The 25,516-nt window shown below is 44.9% G+C and overlaps 1 protein-coding gene across 1 annotated transcript in view; it reads right to left on the bottom strand.

The window, feature by feature from the left end:
* LOC146195436 (putative sodium-dependent multivitamin transporter) overlaps positions 1 to 25,516 on the bottom strand; it is a 112,993-nt gene that overhangs the window by 31,868 nt on the left and 55,609 nt on the right. The window contains exons 5-12 of the mRNA XM_084596797.1: positions 22,046 to 22,113; positions 20,863 to 21,020; positions 10,267 to 10,407; positions 10,061 to 10,190; positions 5,665 to 5,753; positions 5,225 to 5,334; positions 4,069 to 4,136; positions 3,896 to 3,982 (exon numbers count right to left, since the gene is read on the bottom strand). Coding sequence (XP_084452923.1) covers positions 3,896 to 3,982; positions 4,069 to 4,136; positions 5,225 to 5,334; positions 5,665 to 5,753; positions 10,061 to 10,190; positions 10,267 to 10,407; positions 20,863 to 21,020; positions 22,046 to 22,113 — 851 coding nt within the window. The remainder of the gene's footprint in view (positions 1 to 3,895; positions 3,983 to 4,068; positions 4,137 to 5,224; positions 5,335 to 5,664; positions 5,754 to 10,060; positions 10,191 to 10,266; positions 10,408 to 20,862; positions 21,021 to 22,045; positions 22,114 to 25,516) is intronic.

The raw sequence follows: 25,516 nt of genomic DNA, 5'->3' as shown, positions 1-25,516 counted from the left end.
GTTACTGATGTGTTCGGAAACAACCGTAATAAGTGTTTCGCACTGTGGAGGCAATACAGTATCAGCTGCGGCAATGAGGAAATGATGCCGTGCAGATATGTCAGATGAAAAATCACTGTCTGTCATATGGATGACACGGTCGCCACAAGAAATTAATGCTGAAGTGGTTGACAAAAAATCCCATCCTAAAATAATCAAATGCGCACATGGTGAAAGCACAGCAAACTGCACATGGTAGCGGACGCCGTCTATAACAACTCGAACTGTACATTTTGCTGAAGGGTGCAGAGGGACGCCATTTGCTCCACGAAGTTCAGGTCCATCATATGGTGTCGTTACTTTCCGCAAACGGTGGCACAAATCAGCATGAATAATAGAAAGTGCAGCTCCTGTGTCAATCAAAGCTTCGACCGGGAATCCTTCAGCTAAAACGGAAATCATATTGTACGGGCGATGAGGAGGACTTTTTGTAAGTTCGCAAAGTGCAGTTTCTCCTCCGGAAACTGAATCGCTTAGTTTTCCGAATTACGGACAGGAACAGTTGTTGCTGGTCGAAGTGGCGAAATAGAGCGGCGGTATGGGGAAGGGGACCGGCGTCGGGATACGTGAGCCCCACTTGGTTCAGACGAGGATGCCGGCGGTGGAGAGAATCGACGAGGTTGGTTGGGAATTGGTCGTCGCTGATAATATGCAGGTATGTCACTTTCGAAGGCGTCATAACCACGTCGCTCGTTCTGAATGCGTCGGCGACAAAAGCGAGATATATGTCCTCGAATTCCACAATAATAGCAGACTGGGCGAGAGGGGCGCCAAGGTGCGTAATAGGGTGGCGTCGGTTGAGCCGTCGTCATGGCGTTGATGTGGTTGTAGGGTGGTGCTTGGGGTGGGGGAACAAAAGGAGGAGGGGATGCAGCGACGCGAGCATAAGTCGGTGCTGGGCGAGGTACAGGAGGATAAGGTGTGACAGGGTGGTTGATAGTGGCCAACTCTTCTTTAATGATGTGGCGGAGGCCGGCGTCGTTAGAAGGAGGAGACGAATGATCGCACCCATGCCGGCAGAAAGGGCTGAGGGCTTGGAGCTCCTCGCGGATTATCGCTCGAATCATGGCTGGTAGATCGAGGTCAGTAGAGGTCGGGGCAGTAGTGAAGCCGGGCTGCAATCGGGAGGACTGTAGCTGGTCGAGGCGTTGGCAGGTCGTTATAATGGAATCAACACTTGATGAATTTTGGGCAACTAGGGTGGTATAAGCCATTGAATTGATTCCCTTCAAGACATGGTGTACACGTTCAGATTCCGGCATGGTGGGACTGATACGCCGACAGAGTGCCAGCACGGCCTCTATGTATGACGCATAGGACTCATCGGGACCTTGACGGCGGGTAGCGAGCTTCTTGCGATCTCCGTCCGAACAGCCGGGTCGGCGAAGTACTGTCGGAACTGCTGCTTGAAGGTGGGCCAGTTTGTGGTGTCGGGCTCGCGGTTAATAAACCAATTTCTGGCGACCTCAATAAGGTAGAAAGATACGTTCAAAATTTCAAAGCATCATCCCACCGGTTGGAGGCACTGCAGCGTTCATAAGTGTCAAGCCAGTCATCGACGTCTTCGTCGCGACGACCAGCGAACAGCGGCGGGTCGCGTTGTCGTGTGGGCACCATCGGAGACGGCGGTGTAGCCGAGGTAGAGGGTCCGGCCGGGTCGAGACTGCTCTCGGTTGACATGACGATGGTAGTTGTTAAGCGGCGACCGGAACGTAGCTCCAGCGAGATGCAGGACACAAGGCAGCAAGGGGATCAAATTTCACCTCCACCACTTGTGAAAGAAGGCCAGGTCCAGACGGCAAGGTCGTGAAGGCAAGGCAAGGTATGCCGTGTCAGCGTTTAATCTGATGGAGAAAACCCAAGCGCGCGCCAGAGCCGGTGCCGTGGGACGATGATGATGGTATGTACAAGAGGAAGAAGAAGATCATGGTATGTACAAATGAAAGAAGATCCGTGGAGAGCTCACATTACTATTATTTTTATTATTATTTATGTAATGCGGAGAAGATAACTGATAGTCTCTAAGAGTAATCAAGTAGATTCCAAGGAAAGAAAGCGTAGCAGGGGCGTAAACATTATGTGTGTGGATGAGGTTAAGAAGCCCGCAGCAGTCAAGTGGATACAGCTTGCAAATAGTCGGTATAATTTGAGGAAAATGGGAGAGGTTTTCGCCCTGCAGTGCGTATAGTTCGACTGATGATGGTGATTATGATGTTCATGTTATACATTAGATTGACAGGCCCAAACGTTCTCCGGACGGAATACTGGCGATTTGTTTCGAGATGGAGAGCGATGACACGGTATACGTCAGCAAGTGCACATGGCTGTGCACCTTATGTGACTGAGGCTCTCGAGTACTAGTACACCCAAAATGAAGTGTACCACAAGAAGAAACAAAATTTTGTTTTGCGGCGCGCATGAAAACGGATGCACAAGTGCCTGCGTTCTTGTGGTTTCCCCGGATGTTCAGCTTGACACTTCTGGTTTTAGCTTCATCAGCAGCCCGGATGAAGGATAGCGCTTTTTGCACTAGCCCATGTTCAGTTTTGTTGTTGTTGTGTAGGGTTTAGTGGCGCATAAGCAACTTAGGCTATCATGCGCCAACTTAGAGTTCAGTTTTATTTAAGCAGGCACTAGTACTATTTAATGGTGTACCTAATAAAGTACTATGTCTGAATGGAATGCTATTTGTCATGCTTGGCGCATTAGACTTAGATAAGCGTTTTTGCGGCGTTATTTTCTTACAACCGCTATTCCCCTCACGAGCTGTGATCAGACCATGCTCAGACTACTGCAGCGAGGTAATGAGGAATGCTTGTGAAAGGGAAGTTGTACCACAGTGACTGTGCAATAAGGTTAGGTTGAAAGCGTGCGCCTGGCTGATAAAATATGTCACAAAGAATAAGTATCATCAGCGATCATCGATGCGACGAGGCACTGGCATGTTGCAACCTGCACCGGAGGATAGTTCGAGTGAGGGTTGTCCGGATTTTGCTAATCGTTCCCTTTTGCGTCTGCGGCAGAATTTTAGTTATTATAAAAATGAGCGTAGTAAAATATAGTAATACTGTAATCCTGCATAGAACACTACAGTAATACATAGTATAGTAGATTTTGGCACAGTATGGTAAAGTACTACAGATGACTGTAGCATTTTTCTCCACAATACAGATATTTTCACTGCAACAAAAGCCTTCATACTACAGCGCATTTTAGTCAAAGCAGCATAACTAGTGAAAACGAGTACACAAATGCACAGGTAGAAAAGTATTACAGTATTGTTAATACGTACGTCTCTGCTTTGGCGAAATGCAAATTATTATCGTTTTTGGCTGATATATTTGGCTTTGACGATTTGAATAGGAGTGAACTAAGCAATTAAATGCTGTGGCCACTTAAAGCAGAAAACGACCGTAAGTATACTGGAGTAATCCCAGAAATGCTTCTTTGCAAGTATATCTTGGAAAATTAATGGGCAATATACAATGTAAGATAAAAACTATTTGAGTGCTCGAACACTCAGTACGATAAGATGCGGGAGCTAGTGGCATGTTGCTAAATCAAAAAGGGAGAAGTATCCGAAACTAATAAACTAGCATAAACATTTGGTGATGGCAGTCTGATAACAGAGTTGATACCCAAAAACCACAATTTGTGTTTTTCAATGCCCAGGCATGGTCACCACCTCAGTTTTGATTCTAGTGTCACTTCGCGGCCGCACGCATTTTTAAGAAGAAAAAAAAACACTGGGCCCGAAATATCGACCAAGCTGCCTTTACCAAGGCATTTATGTATGGTGATAAATATCAAAGACCGTGGGAGGAGGTAGTCTGTAATGAGAAAAAAAAACACAAACCTTCGCATTCACCCATGGAGATGATATCGCAAGCAGCACAAGACCCGCAAATGGACCAGAGCCCGAAGAGTACAAGGACACGAACAGCTGCGCCATATTGACACTAGTGAAGGCATAAGAGGAGACATAGCTGCAATATAGAAGACTTGGTGTTCAAAACACTGCGCACATACCCGCATGGCGCTCCCAAGGAATGGAACAAATAGTGCAAAGATGGTCATTAAGGTGCCACTCGCAAAAGCTGAAACGAAACATCGTGTGCTATAATGAATTGCGCCATTACTGACACATGAGTTGCAACTAGAATCAAGAATCGCGGTTTTGAAAGCAATCCGCACGCACTCCGGTGTTACATAGGTTACAGTGTTCAATAAAAAGCGTTGCACCGCGACTAGCTGTGGCAATTGAGATTAGACAAAAAACACTAATTCATTGGCCTAATGTGCATGACAATTGTCCATGAGAATCTCGTTATAAGCAATAAGGTATCTTCGCGAAGCATGGAGCCTCAAATTGACCTTTTGAGGGTGAGTGTTGAAGGTGTCTTTTTACATATATCACCTGCACTCCAGTTCATCTCAGTGCTTTTGTGTGCATGGCATTTTGCAAAACATATAAATATCGGTCTATCACTTCTTCCTGCTTTTTGAAGCTTGAAAGTTCTTTATTATAATAAAAATGGTATATAAAGTTAAAACTTCGGCGACAAAATTTGTCTTTATGGGGCCCAACAAATACACACTAAACATTTCTTTTTCTGTCAGCTTAACAAAACTATTTGAAAATTACATGAAAGCAATATGTACTAACGACAGTGGTCACATTATACAATCACATTTATTCAAACATACAAACAACGTTTCAGAACACAACAAAGTAAAAAAATAGAGTGATTTAATTAGAAAAGGATTTAGTTGTTTCGGAAAGGCGCGAAGCGATACGAAAATTGCAATATTACTAAAGCTTTACAATCGTTTTACAAACGTTGTCTGCATTCTTGAGCCATTCCTGAGTCTCTGTTTGGTATCTTTCCTGCTGCTCATCCCACAAATTTGACGAAAACTTTTTGGCTTCCTACTAATGTGCCGCACTTAAGGTTTAGGAAATGCTTTTATTCTAAACTAAAGCTGCTCTCATCACTCAAGGAGTAAAGATCCTTGGAAAATTTTGTAATGGCCAAGAGACTTTAAAATAATTTTTTTTACAAAAACCTCCCTTTATGAAGTCAGACGTACATGCTGGAACCAACATGTAGTGTTCTCAATACATGTTAAAGCCATTTACAGCTCAGAAAACAAAATTTTTAAGTAAACTTGCCATATATCTTACCGAGAATACGGATGAGATTAACTGCTTTGCGCTCGCTGATCTTGACGAAAGGTGTGACAATATCTGTATAGATCATCGCTGCTTGGGAGTTGACGACTGAAGAAACCGTGCTGCGAGTAGGCGGAAAGAAGTATTTCTGCTTGTAGCATTTTAAAGTCATTACTAGCATCATAAAGTGAGCTTACATGACCATTTCGTAAGCACAAAAGCATGCTTTGTTTGCCGAGGACAGTGGTAATATGTGAATGGCTAGACATTGGCCACATCGCGGTGGCTGTACACAATATCATTTTTGTTCAAATCGTGGTAATGTGCGTCTCTTAAAATAGTCGCATGTTTTTTTCTGTTTGTCTCTCTTTATCAAAATGGTAGGTCGTGTACCATTCGATAAAATAAATATCCAAAGGTTTATTAGCTACGGATGACCAGCAACACTGTACCTTGTAGAAGCACAGACAATTCCAGCCAAGAACAGTCCCCTCAACATGGTTACGTCAGAGAAGCTCTCCCTCAGATAATAAGGAAGGATCTGAAACAGAAAATACAAAGCGTCAAACATTGTTGTTTTTCATAAAAAGGAATATAATTTGGCTGCCGTTATGCTGCTCTATCATTTTGACGCAATCATGAGTAAACTAAGCCCATAGGCAAAATTTATCTCTGTGATACATTTTCCAGCACTAATTTGAGTAATTCACCGGAACAGAAAATGCGCATGTATAGAGCCCATCTAGAAAAAAAAAATGTGATATTATTCATGAATGCGAATATTGCTCGATAACGTATACAGCTCGTTCCGGCAGAAGATACTGCCGGGCTTACCGCAGACCTTTCCTACGGCGGCTCACCCAAACCTGCCGGAAAATTTTCGATTGGGGGACAAGGCGATCGTGCCACAACCAGATTACATCGCACGGTTATTTCAGTATCTCACATTTAAACCAAACCAACAAATTTGCGAAGGGTGCCATTGAAGCGCAAAATCATGAGGTTTTCTAATGGGAGCATTTTAGAAGCAATCATTATAATAAACTCGTCTTCTTTGGAATTACAACTTTGACCGTATGCATGCCATGCGCAAGAAGCACAGTTTACGGAGGCTCGCTGGTACTAGGAGTGTTGGAGATGCACCTAGCAAAACAATTTTAGTGCTTATATATTTCTAATGTGTGTTTGGGAGGTGTACGAATGTTTCATAATAATTCGCGGAATGGGAGAGAAGACAGAGTTCAAGGCCCCATCACGCCTATTCTTAAGGTCAAGCTTAAGCATGCTTACAGTATTTCGTTTGCTATGTGCTCTTTTGTATGTTCAATAATGTTGGAAGAATTTTGAAAAATGGTTCCTATAAAAAGTCGCAAAATTACAACAGCGCTGTCACTCTTTTACAGACTTTAAACGTTAGGGGCAATCACGAGTGTTGGTTCTGATTTCATTGTTAGCGCATTGACATTGCGTGGATTTAGTTAATAGCCCAACAATCCCATTTCGCTGAAAGGCAGGTGTTGTCTAGTTGGGAATTAGTGGTAAACGCGGATTGGTCGAGAGGGTCATGAAGTCACAGCCACATGACCTAGATGGCAATTTCAAACACACCGCAACGTTCATTCCAATCGTGTCTTCATCTAAGGGAATATATTTAACATAAAGTGGCATTTAATGCAACTCAAAATTGGTTTAAGATCTACAATCGTCTAGATGTTGAAGCGAAAGCGGCACTAGGCTGGTTGCGGCGCGTTTCACGTAATCTGCAATTTGGTCTTCAACCCAAACCCCCGGCAGTTTCCCCAGTTAACCAAGCTTTCAGTAATCTCACTTAAGCTCTTTATATCGTCTTCTGTCCTGCAAATGCTCTTTTGTTTGCACAGAAAACTGCCACATCGTCTTATAAACCACCAGCTTTACTTTTGTAGCCTGTAAACGAAAGCCGGGAATAGCCATCCACCCCAATGTTTTGCCATTCCTAAATAGGTTACAACCCCTGTAAATACCTAAGTGTCCCTCTGGCATTCTACCATGATACAGAACGCTATTAGTAAACGCAGGTCCAATAAAAAAATAAGCTGAGCAATGGAAAACCGCGGATCTGTATTTGTTTGCTAGAGCAACAGTCTGTACCTTTTTTGTAAGCAAGCTCTGGTACGTACTGCAAGTGCTGCACTGATCGCGGAAAGATGAGCATTTTTTATTTTCGTCTCCGCAAAAAAGCTCTCTATTCTGGCGAATTTTCGGAGGTACGTACGTCAAAGTAGGCAGCTGGGGATTGCGCATTTGGTCGTGCGGCGAACAAAAAATAGGTTCATGTTTTTCCGTCAAATACTTTTTTGTGTAACGTGTACCAAGTAGTTCTTGGACATGCCTGCCCAATTTTGTTATTGGAATGGTGTATATGACAAGAGGGATTTGCGGTTTCTTTAAAGAAGTGATTTCCAATGTAAGAATTATAACTTCCAGGTTTTCAATGAATTACCTAAGCAATGTTAAGCGACAGACACTGTACAGAGACTTATGTGACACTGTTTCCGGAGCCCATGTACAGGGCCGTATATCCTGGAGGCCAAGGCAGTATTGTTTCGAAGAAGGTTAAGAAGATCCAGGTTCCACCGAGAACAAAAAGATTTATTTTCAAACTCCATATTGGAATATAGCCTATAAGCGTTTCCAAGAAAAAAGTGGCTTTTTCCTACAATGGGAATCTAACTGCCTCATCTGTAAAATAGCTCACGAATTTTAGCACTGTGGCGAAGGGACTTATTTCTGGGACGTGCTACAAAGGTCTGTTAAAAAAAGAGTTACCACTCACTTCGTATAACATAGATTTTTTTCCTAAAGATAATGAAGATGGTTGCCTTCTGTTTAGTTATGTTTGTGAGCCTCCATTGAGTATGGAGCTCCCGAATGGCCGGGTATCACTGAGATGTTGATGTCCGACCGGCACGCATATACGTTCGTAAAAATATCCAGAAGTTCATTGAGGTTTTTAAATATCAAACTATCAAACCTGTGCCCTAGAGTGGTTACCAAAGTTAGAGTACTTGGTGGGGCTTGGAGAATCTTAGTGTGTCTAAGGCGCACTCCTAGGAGTTGGTGGGTTTCATTTTCATTGCTGCCATATATTTTGATGTATTCTAAAGCCTAGCATTAGATAAAAAATGAAATGACCTTGAGTTGCGTGACTAGCGGCGCGTGGCCAGCTCCGGCCGCTTCTTCTTCTCACGTGCAGTGCAGTGGCTGGCGGCGATCGATTGATTCTTCTCCTGTTGCTTCGCTTCTTATGCTGCCTGGCACACTTGCTTCTTTTTCACACAACTGGCAAACATAACTGATACCAGTGCATACCTCCTCAAATATACAATACTGCCTGAAAACCAATTTTAATAAATAACAAAAATTGTCTACTGTCAGTGTCATGGTAATAGGTTGCGCGTATGCGGAAATGAGGACGATTGATGCCGCTTTGTACGAACAAGGTATTGCAATCACTCGACTGGTGGAGACCAATGGAAAAAATCAAAGCGAGTGGTACGTATGAAAATGGCAGATCTAGGATTAGACGGTGCCTTGGACTTGATCCAATCTGGTGGTAATCTTGGAAGGTGACACCCCTCGTGCACCGATCTAAGACTAAGGCAAAATCAAAATTGCTTTTTCTAATGCTGTCTACTAATATCGGCGTTGCGTGTTTGCAGTGGTCTAAATTTGCTTGAATAACTGAAAAGAAATATTTTGAACTCATTTTCGTATGTCGAAGCCGAATAGTAATTTGAACGGAAATTTAGTATGGTACGAAACGAAATTAATCAATGAAACACAGCTGAAACTGAGGAAGGTGACATTTGTCGAGCCTGAAACTATGTGTCTGACTAGTAAAAAATTGGTTGAAGAAATTAAAAAATACAGAGAGAGAGACACAAACATGAGGACCGGGAAGAAGTATAGGGGAGACAGAATGCGCATAGACTATGATGAGTGAAAACAAGCTATAAGGAATTTGACACAGCCTTTCAGTTTCCTTACACGTTCCCTCCAGCGCCACCACGACCTCTGCCTTTAAAATTTCCTCGGCAATATCGAATCCTCTAGACCCGGCTGTGGTGCCTTTGAGGCCCTCTGAAATTCATGGAGGAGTCGTGCCCTTTAACTTTGTATACTTAGGTCTCGCCGTATTAAGCCTTTCCTTTATTTTTAGTGTAAATTTTTTTTTAATTGCGAATCACTATCTCGTTCGCTAAAAGGTTAAAATAATGAAAAATATTTAATGCCACATTCTGTTAGACGACAAATCAGTTTAACGGATGGCACACCTAGTAGCGGGAAAAAAATGGTTGTTCGTATAAAAAACAAACGATTAAAACGTAGCGATATCTGTGACAAAAAGCGCTGGATATCTCTCTTAAATCTTCCCACCTGCGTAATACCGTATCACATATGGCTGCTCAGGTTATTTACGCCTGTTGGCGTTTCGATAGTCGAAATAGCAGGTCAGAGGCTCAAAATTTGCCTTAAGTGAAGTATTTTGACAAATATTTATCGGAACGATACTATACTTGTTGGATACACGCCGATAAATTGTAAACATCTGATTTTAGCGGAAAAATAATACGAACGACATATTTTTGGGGATCGTTAATCGTGGCATACATCTCAACATAACCGTAGATCTTCCCACGGGGGGAGGGGGGGGGGCATTTGCTCTCCATTTGTTTAGTATCTATAATCGGTCCCATTATTTAAGAAGACACCATTAACGTTTCAACGCGTCCGCAGGACGAGCTTTAAAAGCACGCATGACGTTTGAATCGGTGAGCCAGTGAAAATATGAAGGAAACCGTTTACCTGGTCATACGTCGTGATGGCACCGTAGAGGAGCGGGTCGCAGTCTCTGTACCAGAAGATTACCGCAAATGAGGCGGCGAGCATCAACACAAAGAAAGCCAAAAGAAAGACTGCGCCTGCGATGGCGATCCTAAAACAAAGTTAAACGTTGGCAGCGCAATGGGTTTCACTTGAAAAGATTGCAAGACAATGAAACGAAGATTCACCATTTCGCCTCGCGGAGCGTTCTGGCAGCCATGAACCTCTGCACTGCCATCTGGTCAAATGCTACACGCACCAACGCGTATGGTGCGCAGGTTGCCAACACTGTCCAGACGTTATCATCATTGGTCACGTCGAAGCCTCCCCTGTAGAACGCAAGGAAGACTAATTAGTGAGGCGGCAGCTCTATTCTGCATCAAATGAAGCTGTTGCTCTCACGTTGTTTTTCCACGCATCAGCATAGGCATAGCAGCGGAAAGGTGGGGAGGGGGAGGGTTAGGCGAGCGAATACGATAAGGAAGCTTTCGGCGATTACACCGAGGAAGCTGGCATGGAGAGCGGTTAATCGAAGGGGTACGGGAAGTGTCTTTCGCCTGCAGTGGGCGTAGCCAGGTGAATGACGATGGGCATGAATTTGTACTGGATAGGAGAGTTAGTTAAGTATATTGCATATATATTCTATTCAAGAGGTAATTTATAAACGGAGGCTTTTACGTTTAATATATCTATAATATTTGCACCTTTGCTATGTTGAAAGGTATTGTCCGCTCATTTGGAAATATTTCAACCTTGGCTTCTGTACTTTTATTTTTATTGTCGTGGGGAACTTTGCACCGCATCTGCAAATAGACACTGTAAAATAGATCCTCCTTTCCTGACTTCATCAATGCAACACCTTCATATCTAGGTGTTGGAAATATGTAGCGGCACCTATTTTGAATATATGTCAACACAGTAAACGTAGATTCAGTAAAACTGTGGAAAAAGTGCTAGTTCAGCAATAGATGCAAAGTGACAGCTTTAGATCTAAATCTCAGGCTCGTAATATTTTTAACACTGATGTGAAATATGAGATTTTGCGCATCATAATGACACTTAACGAAGCCTCTACACTATGATTCTTTAAGGGTTCAGCATTTTTAGAAGGTTTTCTTCTCGGAGTAATCTAAATGAAAGAATGCACTGAAGAATAGCACACAGGAAGACCGTCAGGAGAGGAAGGTAACGTGATATCATGCGTAATGCTTTTATTTTATAGGTGGATGTCCGCTGTACTCCATATGACGTTTCCACTCAGCGCTAGGGCTTATATTATTAGACCCCGGGATTGTTAACTGTAAAAATAAGTACTTTGAGAGGTCACAAGAAGGGAGAAGCTGGAGTGTGATGAAGATGAAGCAGAAGCTGGCTTGCCTTGGGGACTCTCAGGCTCTTGACTAAAATAAACACCCCCGTTAAATAATGCGTACGTCACAGTTGTAGGGAAGGTGTGGGGCGTCGATTTCGGTTCCTCTCGAGGTGGGGTTGGCGGGCAGATCTACACGTATCCCCTTTGTCCTCGACGAAGCCGCCGACTCGCTGGTTTACCACCTCCACCATTAAAATAGGCTCAAGACAGTGGCGGCGTCCGAGCAACACCTACGGTGAGCAACTGGCACCATTATCGCAGAGCCCCGAACCTTTTGTGAGAAATTCGACGAGGATGTCTACGATTATAGTTGACAAACTTTGTGATTGGCGGCTTAGCGCTTTGAATCGAATTCATTGTTGCTTCGTTACTCACATGAAGTATTTCTAGTTATAGACCTTTAGAAACATTCCAGTGCAACGATAGACTGCTGTAGTGGACAGATCGCAGTGAATACCACATTGATGTGAGCGCTTGTAAAAGCCTCGTCGCCTGATTTGGGAGTGTTTTCTCTGTCTGAAAATACAGCTGCACCTTTGATGTCCAGAAAATTAATTCATGTTATTTCATCTACAAATTTGTGCGAGGATGGCGACGCTGCCGTGGAACCTACAACACTTATCTAGCAAAGAACAGTGTCGTGGTGCCTCTTTGCATAGTTTCAGTGACCAGAGGCCACACCTTGCTTTTACTGTGAAAAATTCAGACTAGCAATTCGTGTTACCTCGTGGCATTAAACTCGCTCATTTTGAGAAAGTTGTGACAAATTGCGTGGCGGCACTATGTAACCGTACTCTTGAATTAAAAAAAAACACCCATTTGCAGAGTCTGAAATCCAGGCAATAAAAAACAGATCTTTGGGAACATAGGAGCATCGAATTATGACTAGCCTGCTTTCCAAGAAGGTTTCCGTTTTTTACTTCGCCAGGGATCATCCGCCATTAATTCCAGCTTCTCGCACTCATCATTCGATTGATACTCCAACCTCTCGCCCGATCAGACAGAAGCCGTACTGTGTGTCGCCGAGCGAACGAACAAGTTCAGGACACAATCCAATGTGGCGTATATCTAGAAATGTTCAAGTCCTTGGGCAGCTCCAGTTATCCTCGTTAAAAAATAGACAACACATAGCACTTCTGGGTGGACTATCGTCGGCTTAATGACGTAATTATAAAAGATGCGTATTCTCTTTCGCGTATTGATGATACAATCGACTATCTTCACTCAGGGTCACACTTCTCCTCAGTAGACTTGAGGTCAAGTACTGGCATATACCGATAAACCCGAGCGACAAAAAAGACAGAATTTGTGACACTCGGCGGTCTTTATGAGTTACACCCGATGCCTTTTGGATTGTGCAATGCGCCTGCCACGTTGGAACGATTCATGGACACCATTCTGCGCGCACCCAAGTGTAAAATTTGTCGTTGTTATTTGGACGACATTGTTGTCTTCGGCAAGACCTTTCAGGAGCAGAATAGCCGTCTCGCCGTCGTTCTTGATTTCATTGAGAGAGCAGGCCTCGTCCTTAACTCTAAGATGTGCCACTTTGGTGGACGCTAGACAATTATCCTTGGTCACTTGCTTGGTACGGATAGTGCCGACTGGATCCCCAGAAGAGTGCGGCTGTAACGAGCTTTACAGCGTCAAAATATGTCAAGGTGCCTAAGTGGTTTTAGGAGCAAGTTCCCACTTTCGGCATTTTATGCCCAGAGTTGCTGACATCGCCTAACCTCTCACGTGTCTTTTGCACAAAGGTTTCCTGTTCATTTAGGTTGCTGACTGTGATTCTGCCTTCCGTCACCTCAAATTTCTTGTAACGCCGGGAACTATTCAATGCCACTTCTGCCCCTATCGAAGTTTACAGCGGAGCTAGTGGCGTGGGTGTTTTCACTGTGGTCATCTAGCACCATGGCCGCGATAAGTATGTGATAGCTTATGCTAGTCGTTCGTTGAGCAAGGCGGAGCGTAACTATACCGTTACTGAACACGAGTTCCTCGCAGTCGTTATCGCGGTGTAACGACTTCGCTGCTACCGATATGGAAATGCTTGCACCGTCGTCACCGACCATAATTCACTCTGTTGGCTCGTAATTTAGGTGACCTTTACGACCGGCTTGCCCGATGGTCGTTGCGTTTGCAAGAGTATAACTTCACTGTGGCATACAAATGCGGCTCTCAACCCGCCGACGCTGTTTCTCACGCTTGCCGCTTTCATCAACTGGTAGTGACAGTGACAACTCTGATGATTAACTGGCGCCTATTTCAGCAACGTTTCCTGATCCTCAGCTGTTACAGATTGAACAACACAACGATATGACTTTGGCGCCGCTCTTCGCTGCCGCTCATGCTTCAAGATATACCCGTTTCTGCATTCGTGCAAGCCTACTACACAAGAATCTCAGCTCCGGAGGTGCGTGATTTCGTCTCGTTGTGCCGGAAAATCCCTGCATTCCCGCCCTCTAAATGATGCATGACGGTGCCACGTCTGGCCACTTGGGTGTCGCCCGGACCCTTCACCGCGCACAGGAAAAGGTTTGCTGGCCGAAAATGTGTCTAATCATTCGCTATGTAGAAAGTTATGCCAAGTGCCAGCAGTACAAGCTTCCTATTTCCCGTCTGCCAGGACTGCTAAACCCTAACCGCACCCTTTGAGGAGGTGGGAATCGACCTTTTGGGTCCTTTTCCGCGGTTTTCGAGCGGTAACCAGTGGATAGCGGTCTGTGTTGACCATCTGACTTGATATTCAGAAACCGCCGCCATTCCCTCAGCTACTATTTCCGCCCAGCAAACGAGTGCCTTGCTTTTAGCCTCCATGGATAAGTGGCTGCCACGACCTTTTTTTTTTCTAAGATACCTAAGACATCAACGTGATTCGTGGATATCATTAGGCTGATCAACAGTGAAATAAAGAAAAAATGACAGATCACTTATCAGCCCATATATCTTCAAAGGGCGCCAAATGACATTCATAGCACGAAAAGCAGAGGCGTATTTTCCTTATGTAAAGAGTGCTAAATAGTAATTAATTTCTACTTTCCAATGAATTTTATCTACATTCGTATTAGTATAAACTTCGATCTACCAAAAAAAGAAATCCTGTATGATTTTCTTGATGCCAGAAGCTAATATCTTTTTTTTAGTAGGTACCTGGTAATCAACCCTCGATATCCTTATATTTGTTTGTTGACTGCTCAACATTATTGCAATCTGAATTTTCTGCCTATAATGAAAACTCCTCTCGCAGTAGATGATTCGACGTCGCGGTTATTAGCCGCTTTCTTCCTGTCAACCGATTGCTTAAAACCCGCATTCTCTATAAACTGATATTTTGACTTGAACGTTACATGATTACGTCTTCTATTCCAACTAACGTTAGGTAAACAGTTTGGATGATGAAATTACGTGGCAAGAAAATGTGAGAATGAGTATGAAAAATGAACATATGTTTGCAGTGCTCTTCAAAACGCACGGGTTTTGCTTGGGAAAGTTTGTGTTGTCACGGTTCAAAAACATTTTTTGTCATTAGGAACCTTTAATGGTTCACCTTAAGGGCAATATATGAAGAGTAAATTGATTTCATTACTTGCCATCTAACATTACTCCTTACGTGAATAATTATTAGTAACATTTTAGGGAATATATTGTTATGATGAAATAGCAAAAGGGTGTTTATTTACAGTTATATGGCAGTGGGATAAGGTGAAGCCTACTAGCCCCAGGCACCAACGCTTTTTCCTCTTCTTCTCCCAGACCATCACACCCTTCGTCGTCGTCAGTGGCGTGACATTTCCCCCCTACTCAGCCTAAGCCTTATGGGGGTGTTCCTGAGTCGTGCGAGGCTGACACGGCTTCAAGCGGGCAACATGACATAGTTCGGTTTTGGCAGACCTACGACCCGATGCTGTCAGGCGGGCTATTGCGTAAGTTAAGTCACTGATGCGTTTGACAACCAAATATGGTCCGTCATAGTGGGCCAAGAGCTTTTGATGCGGGCCACGGCGCCGAATTGGGCGCCACAGCCAGACTAGATCACCTACAGAGTACGTGACCCGCCGGTGACTGGCATCGTATCGCACTATAGAACGTTCTTGTGAAGCACCAGACCGTAATCGGGCGATTCTCCGAGCTTCTTCGGCGAGACAGAGGGTCTCAGCCAGGCAGGGGTCTTCACGGCTTGTGAAGGGCAGGATAGTATCCAGGGGGTAGCGTGGCGGTCTAGTATAGAGAACGAAAAATGGACTGTACCCAGTCGCCTCATGCGTGGCGGTATTAAACGCATACGTGATGAAGGGTAGTATGGTGTCCCAGTTCTTAGGCCCTGCGTCCACATACATGGCTAGCATGTTGATAAGCGTTCTGTTGACGCGCTCAGTCAAGCAATTTGTCTGGGGATGGTATGGCGTCGAGTGTCGGAAAGCTACGGAGCATAAACGCATGAGCTCTTCAATAACATCAGCAGTGAATTGTCGGCCCCGATCAGTGATGACAATTCGTGGCGGCCCGTGTCGTAAGATGACTGAGTGCAGCAAGAAAAGCGACACCTGATGCGCCGTAGCAGATGGAAGAGCGGCGGTTTCACAGTAACGTGTGAGATAGTCCACGCAGATTACAATCCAGCGATTTCCATCCACGGACTTCGGAAACGGACCTACGAGGTCAATGCCTACTTGATCAAACGGAGCTGTCGGGGTCTTCACAAGGTGCAGCAAGCCAGATGGAGTTGCAGTTGGACGTTTGTGGCGTTGACATTGCTCGCAACTGGTAACGTATTGTTCAATCGTCGAGCGCATTCTGGGCCAGTAAAATCTTTCTTGAGCACGGTGGAATGTTCGAACCGATCCCAAATGCCCAGAAGTTGGATCATCATGCATAACATGCAATACGTCCGTGCACAGCGTCTTAGGAACGACGAGTAAGTATCACTGGCCGACAGGCGAATAACGCTTTTTCCATGGGAGGCCATCACGCACACAAAAACGGCTTGTAGGTACGCTGGCTTCGGCGGCGGCAAAGAGAGGCTGCAGGCTGCTCTAATTTTGCTGTTCCGTTTTGAAAACACTCGTGTCGGGGAACGCTGGCTCGAGGGTCGATATATAATTGTCGAAATCGTCACTGTCAGGTCCAGTCGTGGCCATTGACATCCTAGAAAGACAATCTGCGTCTGCATGACGCCTCCCGCTTTTGTACACCACGGAAAAGTCATATTCCTGTAACCGGAGGGCCCAGCGTGCGAGGCGACCACATGGGTCTCGAAGGTTCCGCAGCCAACAGAGTGAATGATGGTCAGTTACGATAGTAAATGACCGTCCGTACAAATATGAACGGAAACGCTGCACAGCGAAAACTACAGCCAGGCATTCCTGTTCGCTGACTATGTAGTTTTGCTCCGGCTTGCTCAGGGTACGACTTGCGTACGCGATAACATGCTATCGTTCATCGTGCCGTTGGACAAGGACTGCCCCGAGACCAATTCCACTAGCGTCCGTGTGAACTTCTGTCACTGCAGCAGGATCAAAGTGACGTAGGATGGGTTTCGATATTAAAATAAACTTCAGCTGACGAAATGATGCGTCGCAGTCTGGTGTCCAGTCAAAAGTGGAGTTTTTGTTGAGAAGGCACGTCAATGAGTAAGCAACGTCAGCAAAGCGATGTATAAAGCGTCTAAAATACGAACACCACGCTAGAAAACTGCGCAACTCCTTCATTGTCTGCGGGGGTTTAAAAGACTCAACAGCGGCAGTTTTCTGGGGATCCGGCATTACACCATCACCATTGACAAGGTGTCCTAGCACCAGCGCTTGGCGCTCTCCAAAGCGGCACTTTTTCGAGTTTAGAATTAGGGCGGCGTAGTGCAGACAATTCAAGACGCGTACTAGACGGTCATTGTGTTCTTGGAAGGATTTCCCAAATATGACGACATCATCCAGATAGCAAAGACAAATGTCCTATTTTAGGCCGGCCAAAACTGTGTCCATAAAGCGTTCAAATGTGGCTGGCGCATTACACAGCCCAAATGGCATAACATTAAACTCATAAAGGCCATCTGGCGTTACGAACGCTGTTTTTTTTTTACCCGCAGGGTCCATAGGAATTTGCCAGTAGCCAGATCTGAGATCAAGACAAGAAAAATAGGACGCACCAGAGAGGCAGTCGAGGGCATCGTCTATGCGAGGAAGAGGATAGACGTCCTTTTTCGTAACAGAATTTAGACGCCGATAATCGACGCAGAATCGCCACGAACCGTCTTTCTTGCGTACAAGAATAACAGGGGCTGCCCAGGGGCTAGATGACTCCTGTATCACCTTGTTCCGTAGCATGTCCTCCACTTGCTCATGAATGACTTTGCGCTCAGATGGGGACACGCGATGTGGCTTTTGACGAATGGGATGAGCCGAACCAGTGTCAATAGTATGATGGGTCCGATGTGCAGGGCGAGAGGTCGGACCATCTGTTTGAGAAAAGTCAAACATAGGCGAAAAGGGTAGAAGAATATCCTTAAGAGTACGGCGCCGAGGTGAGCTGAGATCGGCGCTGATCATGCGGGAAATTGAAGTTTCATCAGTAGGCAGAGGTACAGTGGCACTCGTAGCATCTGTGACCAAAGCAACGATGTGGGGCGCATCGGGTTCACAGGAGGCAAGCTTCAATCCCGTTGGTGAAACTGCGGGCTCGGACGATGGATTGATTATCCATAACGAGGCACTACCGTGATGCACGGAGATCATACAATGAGGGATAATAACATTTTTCTTCAGGCATGCTGAGTGAACAGGGTGCACCACGGCCTGAAATGAAACCTGGTCAAGAAGTGGAGCGGACACGGGGCCGAACATGGCAGACAAAGGTGGAACTACTGTGTTTTCGGTAATACTAAAAACTGTTTCTTCATTGCGGCCACTTTCAAAAAGAGTCGGCAGATGCGAGCCGTCGAAATGAACCTCTTGACTTCGGCAGTCCACGGTAGCGCCAAAAAACTTCAATAAGTCCATTCCTAAAATGATGTCATGCGTAGAGTGGGGTAAGACTACGAATTCGGCTTGAAAAATTGCGCCACCCACAGACACTTGCGCACTACACACACCCAGTGGCCGCAACGCCTCTCCACTCACACCACAAAACGTTGAAGCACGGTCATATTCAAACATCACTTTCCGTCCCAACAAGCGCCCAAACTGATTACTCATCACAGACACAGTCGGACCCATATCCACCAAAGCTAATGTATACACACCATCAATAAACACACGAATTTTGTTTTTGAGCATTATAGTTGGAGGGATGTTGGCACACAGCACATTTGCAGCGGCCTCACCCCCATTGGTCGCGCTGGTTAGTTTTCATGCTGAGGATGCTGAGGCGACATGGAGCGCCGTCGTGGTGATGGAGAACGACGCGCACGGAAGGCGGGTGGTGGAGTAACACTTCTATCAGATGCAGGGGAGTGGTCGCGGATATTCTGGTTATGGACGTTGCGGTAATATCCACGCTGAGTATTTGATTGTTGAAAACGGGATTGTATTGCCAATTGTTGGGTACTGTTGGAAGCGCCGGACGGTTATAGCGAGGTGGGAACCTACTGCGGCAGTATCTGGCGATGTGACCTTCGACGCCGCAGTGGTAGCATATCGGCGGGGAAGGTAGAAAATGCTGTTGCGAATAAGAGCAGGGGACAGCTGGGTGCGTCGTAGGTCTGGCTGAATGCTCATACTGCTCAGGAATCCTGGTAGATCGAATGGAAGAACTATGTGCACTTGAGGCGACGTCATACCTTGGGGCGTCAGGCACCGACGCATTCCGGTTGGCGAAATGCATAGGAGGATAGTCAATGGAAGCTCAACTTCAGGAGCTTGTGGGAAAGACTGAACGGTAATCGCTTGTGATGGCGAAGCCGGCCGTCTAGATACCTTCTGGACAGAGACCTCAGCAGATTCGTGCAGGGGAAGTGGGTTGAGCCGCAGTTCTTCCCGCACGATTTGCCGGATCGTCGACGAAAGATCTAGTTGGGCGTGGTCATCAAGGCTGGCCACGGTAGGCACGTTGGCCAGCCGCCCAAATTTTGGCACAATACGACGCGTTTTCAGAGCTTGAAAAGCGCGGATGTGTTTAATGACATCGGAGATGGTTTCAAGGCTGTCTTAAAATGTGGCCGACTCTGTCTTCTTCGGGCATGTTGGAATTGACACATCTGCACAATCTGAGGATCTCTTCTGTATAAGTGTTACAAGTTTCATCCGGCAATTGAGCTCTTTGGGCAAGGGTCTGCTCAGCCCGCTTTTTGCTCGGTACAGAGTTACCAAAACGCTGTTTGATCTCGGTGACAAACCGTTCCCAAGTTGTCAAATTGTCCTCGTTATTCTCGAACCATGTAATAGCCGTGTGAGTTAGAAAGAAAACGACATTTGTGAGCATGGTGATAGGGTCCCACCGGTTGTACCGACTAACTCGTTCATAATGAAGTAGCTACTTCTCAACGCCCTCACCTTCCTCTCCTGCAAACGGTCGTGGTTCCCGGTAAGGCTGGCAGGGAATTGAGCTAGAGGGGGCAGGCCTGTCACCAGCCTGGCTTGCAGCGTCGCGGCTGGCACGGTTAGAATCGGTGTGGTCAATGATGGTTGGAAGCGGTGGCAGTCCAGCAAGGCGGCGACATCGTCGAAACTCCAGTTGTTCTTGCTGCGTCGTACTTAGGGATCGAACGGAGCACCTTCCACCAAGTTGTTACGAAGAAATAGCAAAGGGGTGTTTATTTACAGTGATATGGCAGTGGGATAAGGTGAAGCCTACTAGCCCCAGGCACCAACGCTTTTTCCTCTTCTTCTCCCAGACCATCACACCCTTCGTCGTCGTTAGTGGCGTGACAATATTTTCAATACAAATACTTTGTTTTCTTTCTCTGCACTCTCCGCCGCTGTTCAGCATTTAGGGCTCCGCACTACTTAGCCCGAGCACGCAAGTTCATTCTCATTTCTAGCGGTCGCCTTTCTATGAAGTCAAAACCTAGGCAACCTTCCGCATTGTAATAACAGTGCACAAAAACACCACGGCTGGACAAAATTGCGACTACTGCGTCCCCCATAGCTGATGCCGATTTGGGAGGTTAAATTCCGTATATTATACCATGCGACACCATAGAATACCATGTTATACCATCTCATTCAATACCATAACCGCACATCATGACAAAGCATACTATGGCATACCTTCTCTTCTAGACCTTCGGAGGTTAGAATGTCTCAGTGTAAGCAATTTCTTCGAAGAAAGTGCATAGAATATATCGTTTTGCATTAAAACGTGCGATATATGAAGAATATGGCAAGAGGCCCAAAGTTATCTGTATATTAGAGCCGTAATTTTTTAGGTTTTAAAGATTACAGAGCAAAATGCAATATATATTTTAATTTCAAGTACTTACCCGAGAAAATACTGGCTTGCGTTGAAGTCAGTTATCGCCCTAAGGGGAGGCGTCACACGACTTGAGTCGTAAAGAACCTTCCCAAAAATTGTGATGGGCGAAGCCAGCATCACGACTGCTTGAAAGCAGTCCGCCCACACCACACTGCGGAGTCCTCCCTATAAAAAAAAGGAAACAATATGTGAATGACATCGCAGGTATTAAGCCTTTGGCTATACCAAAATAAATTACTGCTAGAACAGCGCACACATATATGTCGCAAATTGTTTTGTCACATGGGCTACAAGCTATTGTTAATGCCCGAGAAGCTAATGAGTGGGCGGTATTATTAGGAACGGGCTTTCAAAGGGCTTTCCTGAAAATACAGTTTTGTTTAACACTGATTTTTTTTTGCACTCACCGCAATAAACTGCAACATCTTCAAGAAATTACAGAACAGACAGGATGTCTGCAGTGATCCGCAACTTCTGCCACGAATAGGAAGATAAACTTTCAAAGTAAATCTTGGCCTCTGCAGGTAATCTTATCTGCTCTTTTGAAACAATCATCACCCTACAATTGCTCTCGTCTCAAGCTGAAGTGGGATTTCTCGGTGATTTAGTATCACAGCCGCTGTCACTGGGCACAACATAAAATTATCAAAACCACTTTCTTAAATCATTACGAAGCGTTGATATAAAATGTAATATTCGTTGTGTTGTCTCAACCGCCCACCGAAAGTCAAGGTCAAAGAATGTCCAGTGATCTCGAAGTGACGAACAAACGACATCCCTACGTCTCCTGCGTACTGTACATTTATACCGCGTGGTTCACTATGGATTATTCAAAATGTAAGAAAAATAGTCAAGCCGCGTCAATATAACCTTATATCAACCATATTTAAGACTGGCAATTTGTAATTAGTGAGATGAAACAGTATGAATTTTCATGACTTCATGCGCAGCCCTGAAAAACTTCATATTTCAATGCAGTTCAGGTGAGTGTGTTCGCAAGCTCTACAGCGGCGGTGAGGCAGTAAAATATTCTCTAAGAAAACGTTAGTTATTCCCTGAGTAGTACTCCGGATAGGAAGCTAGTGAAACGTTTCTAAAGATATCATCCTATAATTCAAGACACATGCTTTTTTTGTGGGAGGGGAAATATTATTTGTTGGAATATGTTTGGCACAGGGGGAAAAACTTACCAGAGCCGTGTAGATTGTGCCAGCCAGGCCAATTACAATGCTTGTGTACACCAGTGGCAGAGAAAGCACTGGAAATACATTGAAAGGGACAAACTATTATATCAGTTAACGAATGCAATGTTTCAAATGCATAAGAATCTAGCTCGTCCGGTTCTCACATGCAGAACTTGTGAAACGACGTGCACACGGAAGGCCGAAGGAGGAAACAAATTTGGAGAAAAGAGTGAATAGACCTGGATATATCTATAATGCTTTCTTCGTACCACCTGTATGAATTCTTTACTTCAAAGTATATGAGGTGAGTTGGTGTGAATAAGACGGGTTCATCATCATCATCATCATTAGCCTGACTATAACCACTGCAGGGCGAAGGCCTCTCCCATATTTCTCCAATTAACCCGGTTCTGTGCTAGCAGCATTATAATGTTTATAATGCAGTCTTTGCCGCCGATGTGAGACCGTTGCTATGTTTATTGTCCTGCAATAAAAATATTTTTGATTATTTAGAAGTGTTTCATCAATATTTATATAAGCGAACTTTGGAGCGTTTATTTTTTTGTATAAAAAGTCCGATACAAGGCTCAAGGTTTCAAGTTTTTGTAGTATATTCCCACCATTGATTCCAAGCAGAAATATTGTCAGCGACTGAGCACTGACAGATCTAGTCCTCGTTTTTAATATCCCTTCAAAGATTTGTGAGAAAATCTGTGCTGGTCTGTTATTTTTGGTACATACACATAATAAAATTACTATGTCAAGAGGTAATCAAGTGCAAATTTATGAGAAATTGTGACATTGAGAGTGCGCTACTTGTCAACTGTTCTGCACCGCAGTGTATCCCAACTGAGGTTTTCAGAGATTAGTTTTATTTTGTCTCTACTTGTAATGGTTTTTTCTTTCATTTTCATTTTAGTTGCTTCAGCAGATATTTTACTGAATGTGAAACCGAACTTTGGACGATAGCGAGTAAGCTACGCGACTAAAGCCAACAGAAGATAGCGCTGAGGAGACTCAGGATTCGTATGCTGCTGTTCACTAAACTGTCGGAGACAAATGTTTCGTATGATCATCCAAGGTTGATTGAGGCAGGGGAGAATGTTTTGCCTCGGTTTGGCCCTTCCCACCGGCAACCTAATGTACGACGACCGGGAAACCTTACCCCAGTTAAATTTATTCTTCGTTTTTAAGTGCCGGCATGATTTTTGTTAAGGGTCCCTGTAACCTAGCATTACCATTCCCAAACTGTCTGAGACGTCTATGTTCCGGATGCCTAAAGTGGGTAGAAGAAGGCCGAACAGAATTTTGCAGGCAAAAATGGCCAGTGCCGAGTGAACTCTTTGGTATCCCTATATGGCGCCTCCCCGCTTACACCGGCGCCAACGGCGATGCGACTCAAGCCAAGAACGGGTGCCTAAGAAAAGTTTCCAAAATATTTTCGCATGAGTAGAGTACGCACAAAATATGCCTGCCTTATATGATCCTTGATTCAATAATATATGCTGCTTCCCTTTTGCAGCGACACATTAAAGGGCAAACAAGGCGATTTTCTGACGCTGCTGACTTAACGATTGATTTATATTTCTGAAGGCCATAGTACGCGATTTCGTTTTGTTCAGTAATCTAGAAGTAATTTAAAATAAACATAAAAACTTGAGTCAAAATTGAGGCTGCCGCACGAAGCTTCGATAGCATTGTTTGAGTAACATCATGTGATGACGGCGCAGGCGTGCATTCAGCCGCACGCGCGCGCTGCCGTCCTTTCGGGGTGTGCGAGTGTATATCGCTGTCTCGGCACCATGTGGAGTACACAACATTCGTACTATTTCAGGTCGGTGAGTCGTCCTCGATGTCATCAGCAGTGACAGAGAGAACTCTTCATTAAGTTTCAATTGACAAACAAGATCAAACAAGATCGAAAATAAAAAGCAGTAATCAGCTTGCACGGCCAATGAGTGCAGAAGGAGTGAGCCACCTTGCATGTAGCTAAAATTACTGCTGTAGGAAGCATTCGCTAGATTTTGTTTAAATCATTTATGCACTCACACACACTGACGCAAGTGGCCGGGATGGGAGACCCATTGTTACTGCCAGTCCAAATTTTTATTCTTACCACTATACCGACCCAAACGCTGCCTGGGCATGCAAGTTAGATTTTTCCACAGCCAAATCACCCTTGTTGCTTGGTAATTTCAATGCCGTTTCAAGCAAATGGTATTTATTTGGTTTAATGTATTTTTCTACGCACCAATACACGACAAAAAAGAATGCTTTTATGTGAAAGTAGTGAGAATTGCGATAGCCAAATATGGGAACATACGCATATTTCCTTCAATATATTATCAGGTGGTGGTGACAAGGTCGATGACACAAATGAAGAGTTGATGATTGCACTGAAGAAACTCTTTATTGGGCTGACTTGCACCTGCAAAAGAACTAAGCAACTTGTCGGCGGCGATAGCAACAAACCTGCTCGTAGATAGTCGAACAAAGAATGCCCGTCGCATTCGTCAACGCTCAATTTTAAGGCTGCTGAGATAACATCATAAACAGCTACCAGCGCAAGCTAGAAAACTTTGTAGAAAACACACGAGTGGCCGGAGTCTTCGAGACCGATCTCGGTGCATCTTACGCTACAGGGAAACTGATAAAGGTGCGACTCGCGACATCGAGCATTAACAAACAAAGAAGACAAAACTGATATGCGATCCAGAATCAGAGTGATAAGGCCGCGCGCCAGCAGCTGTTAAAAAACAACAAATACAGTTTTGAGCGTTTCGCGGCAATATGTTGTGGAAATCATTGGGCTGTGAACGAAAGCAGCCTTTATATTCATATTTATGTCTACATGTGTTGTAGCCAACCTGTTGATCACGACTAAAGAAGTTCAGCAGCTGTGCCGGCATTTGTTTACGGAGGGATATGCGCGTAAGCTGCGCTTCCACGCCCTGGGGTGAAAAGCGTACTGTCTCACCACATACACTTTGCGCACTAAAGCAACTTTCAAGAGCGACGCGTATAATAAGCAGTCTTGTGTGTCCTCCGAGGGTCCCTAGACCCAAACATTTAGTATCCCCCGACTACGCGTCCCGTCTGCGCAGGATGGTTTGTTCAGCGTAATGTTAGCGGCACCTCAAAAAATACTCGAGCCCGGCCACATTAGCAGACGACAGATTTGTAATGGTTTCCACGCAGGATGCTGCGAGCGTACGCAATGGTGCTGCCCGCGAGAGCTGCAAAAGATGGCTCTCTGTCAGTGCGCTACTCCCTAGTCAACACTACGCCTAACTGTTTTCACATCAAAGCCTCAGCGGACGATGCTTTGGAATTGATAAGCTTTATAATAGTGTTCTATTCTTGAAACTGCTTTACTGTCAACACAATTGTCTCACAATAAATAGAGATATAATTGTGGCGATAAGTCAGCAGGGGAGCTAGTGTACAACATCGGATGAGCTGCGCAGCATTAGCAGC

Source organism: Amblyomma maculatum, chromosome 3 (assembly GCF_055883805.1).
Source record: "Amblyomma maculatum isolate TAMU_Amacu chromosome 3, ASM5588380v1, whole genome shotgun sequence".
Lineage (NCBI taxonomy): Eukaryota > Metazoa > Arthropoda > Arachnida > Ixodida > Ixodidae > Amblyomma > Amblyomma maculatum.
Note: the sequence above shows the minus strand (reverse complement) of the source record. Positions and strands in the feature narration are given on the sequence as shown.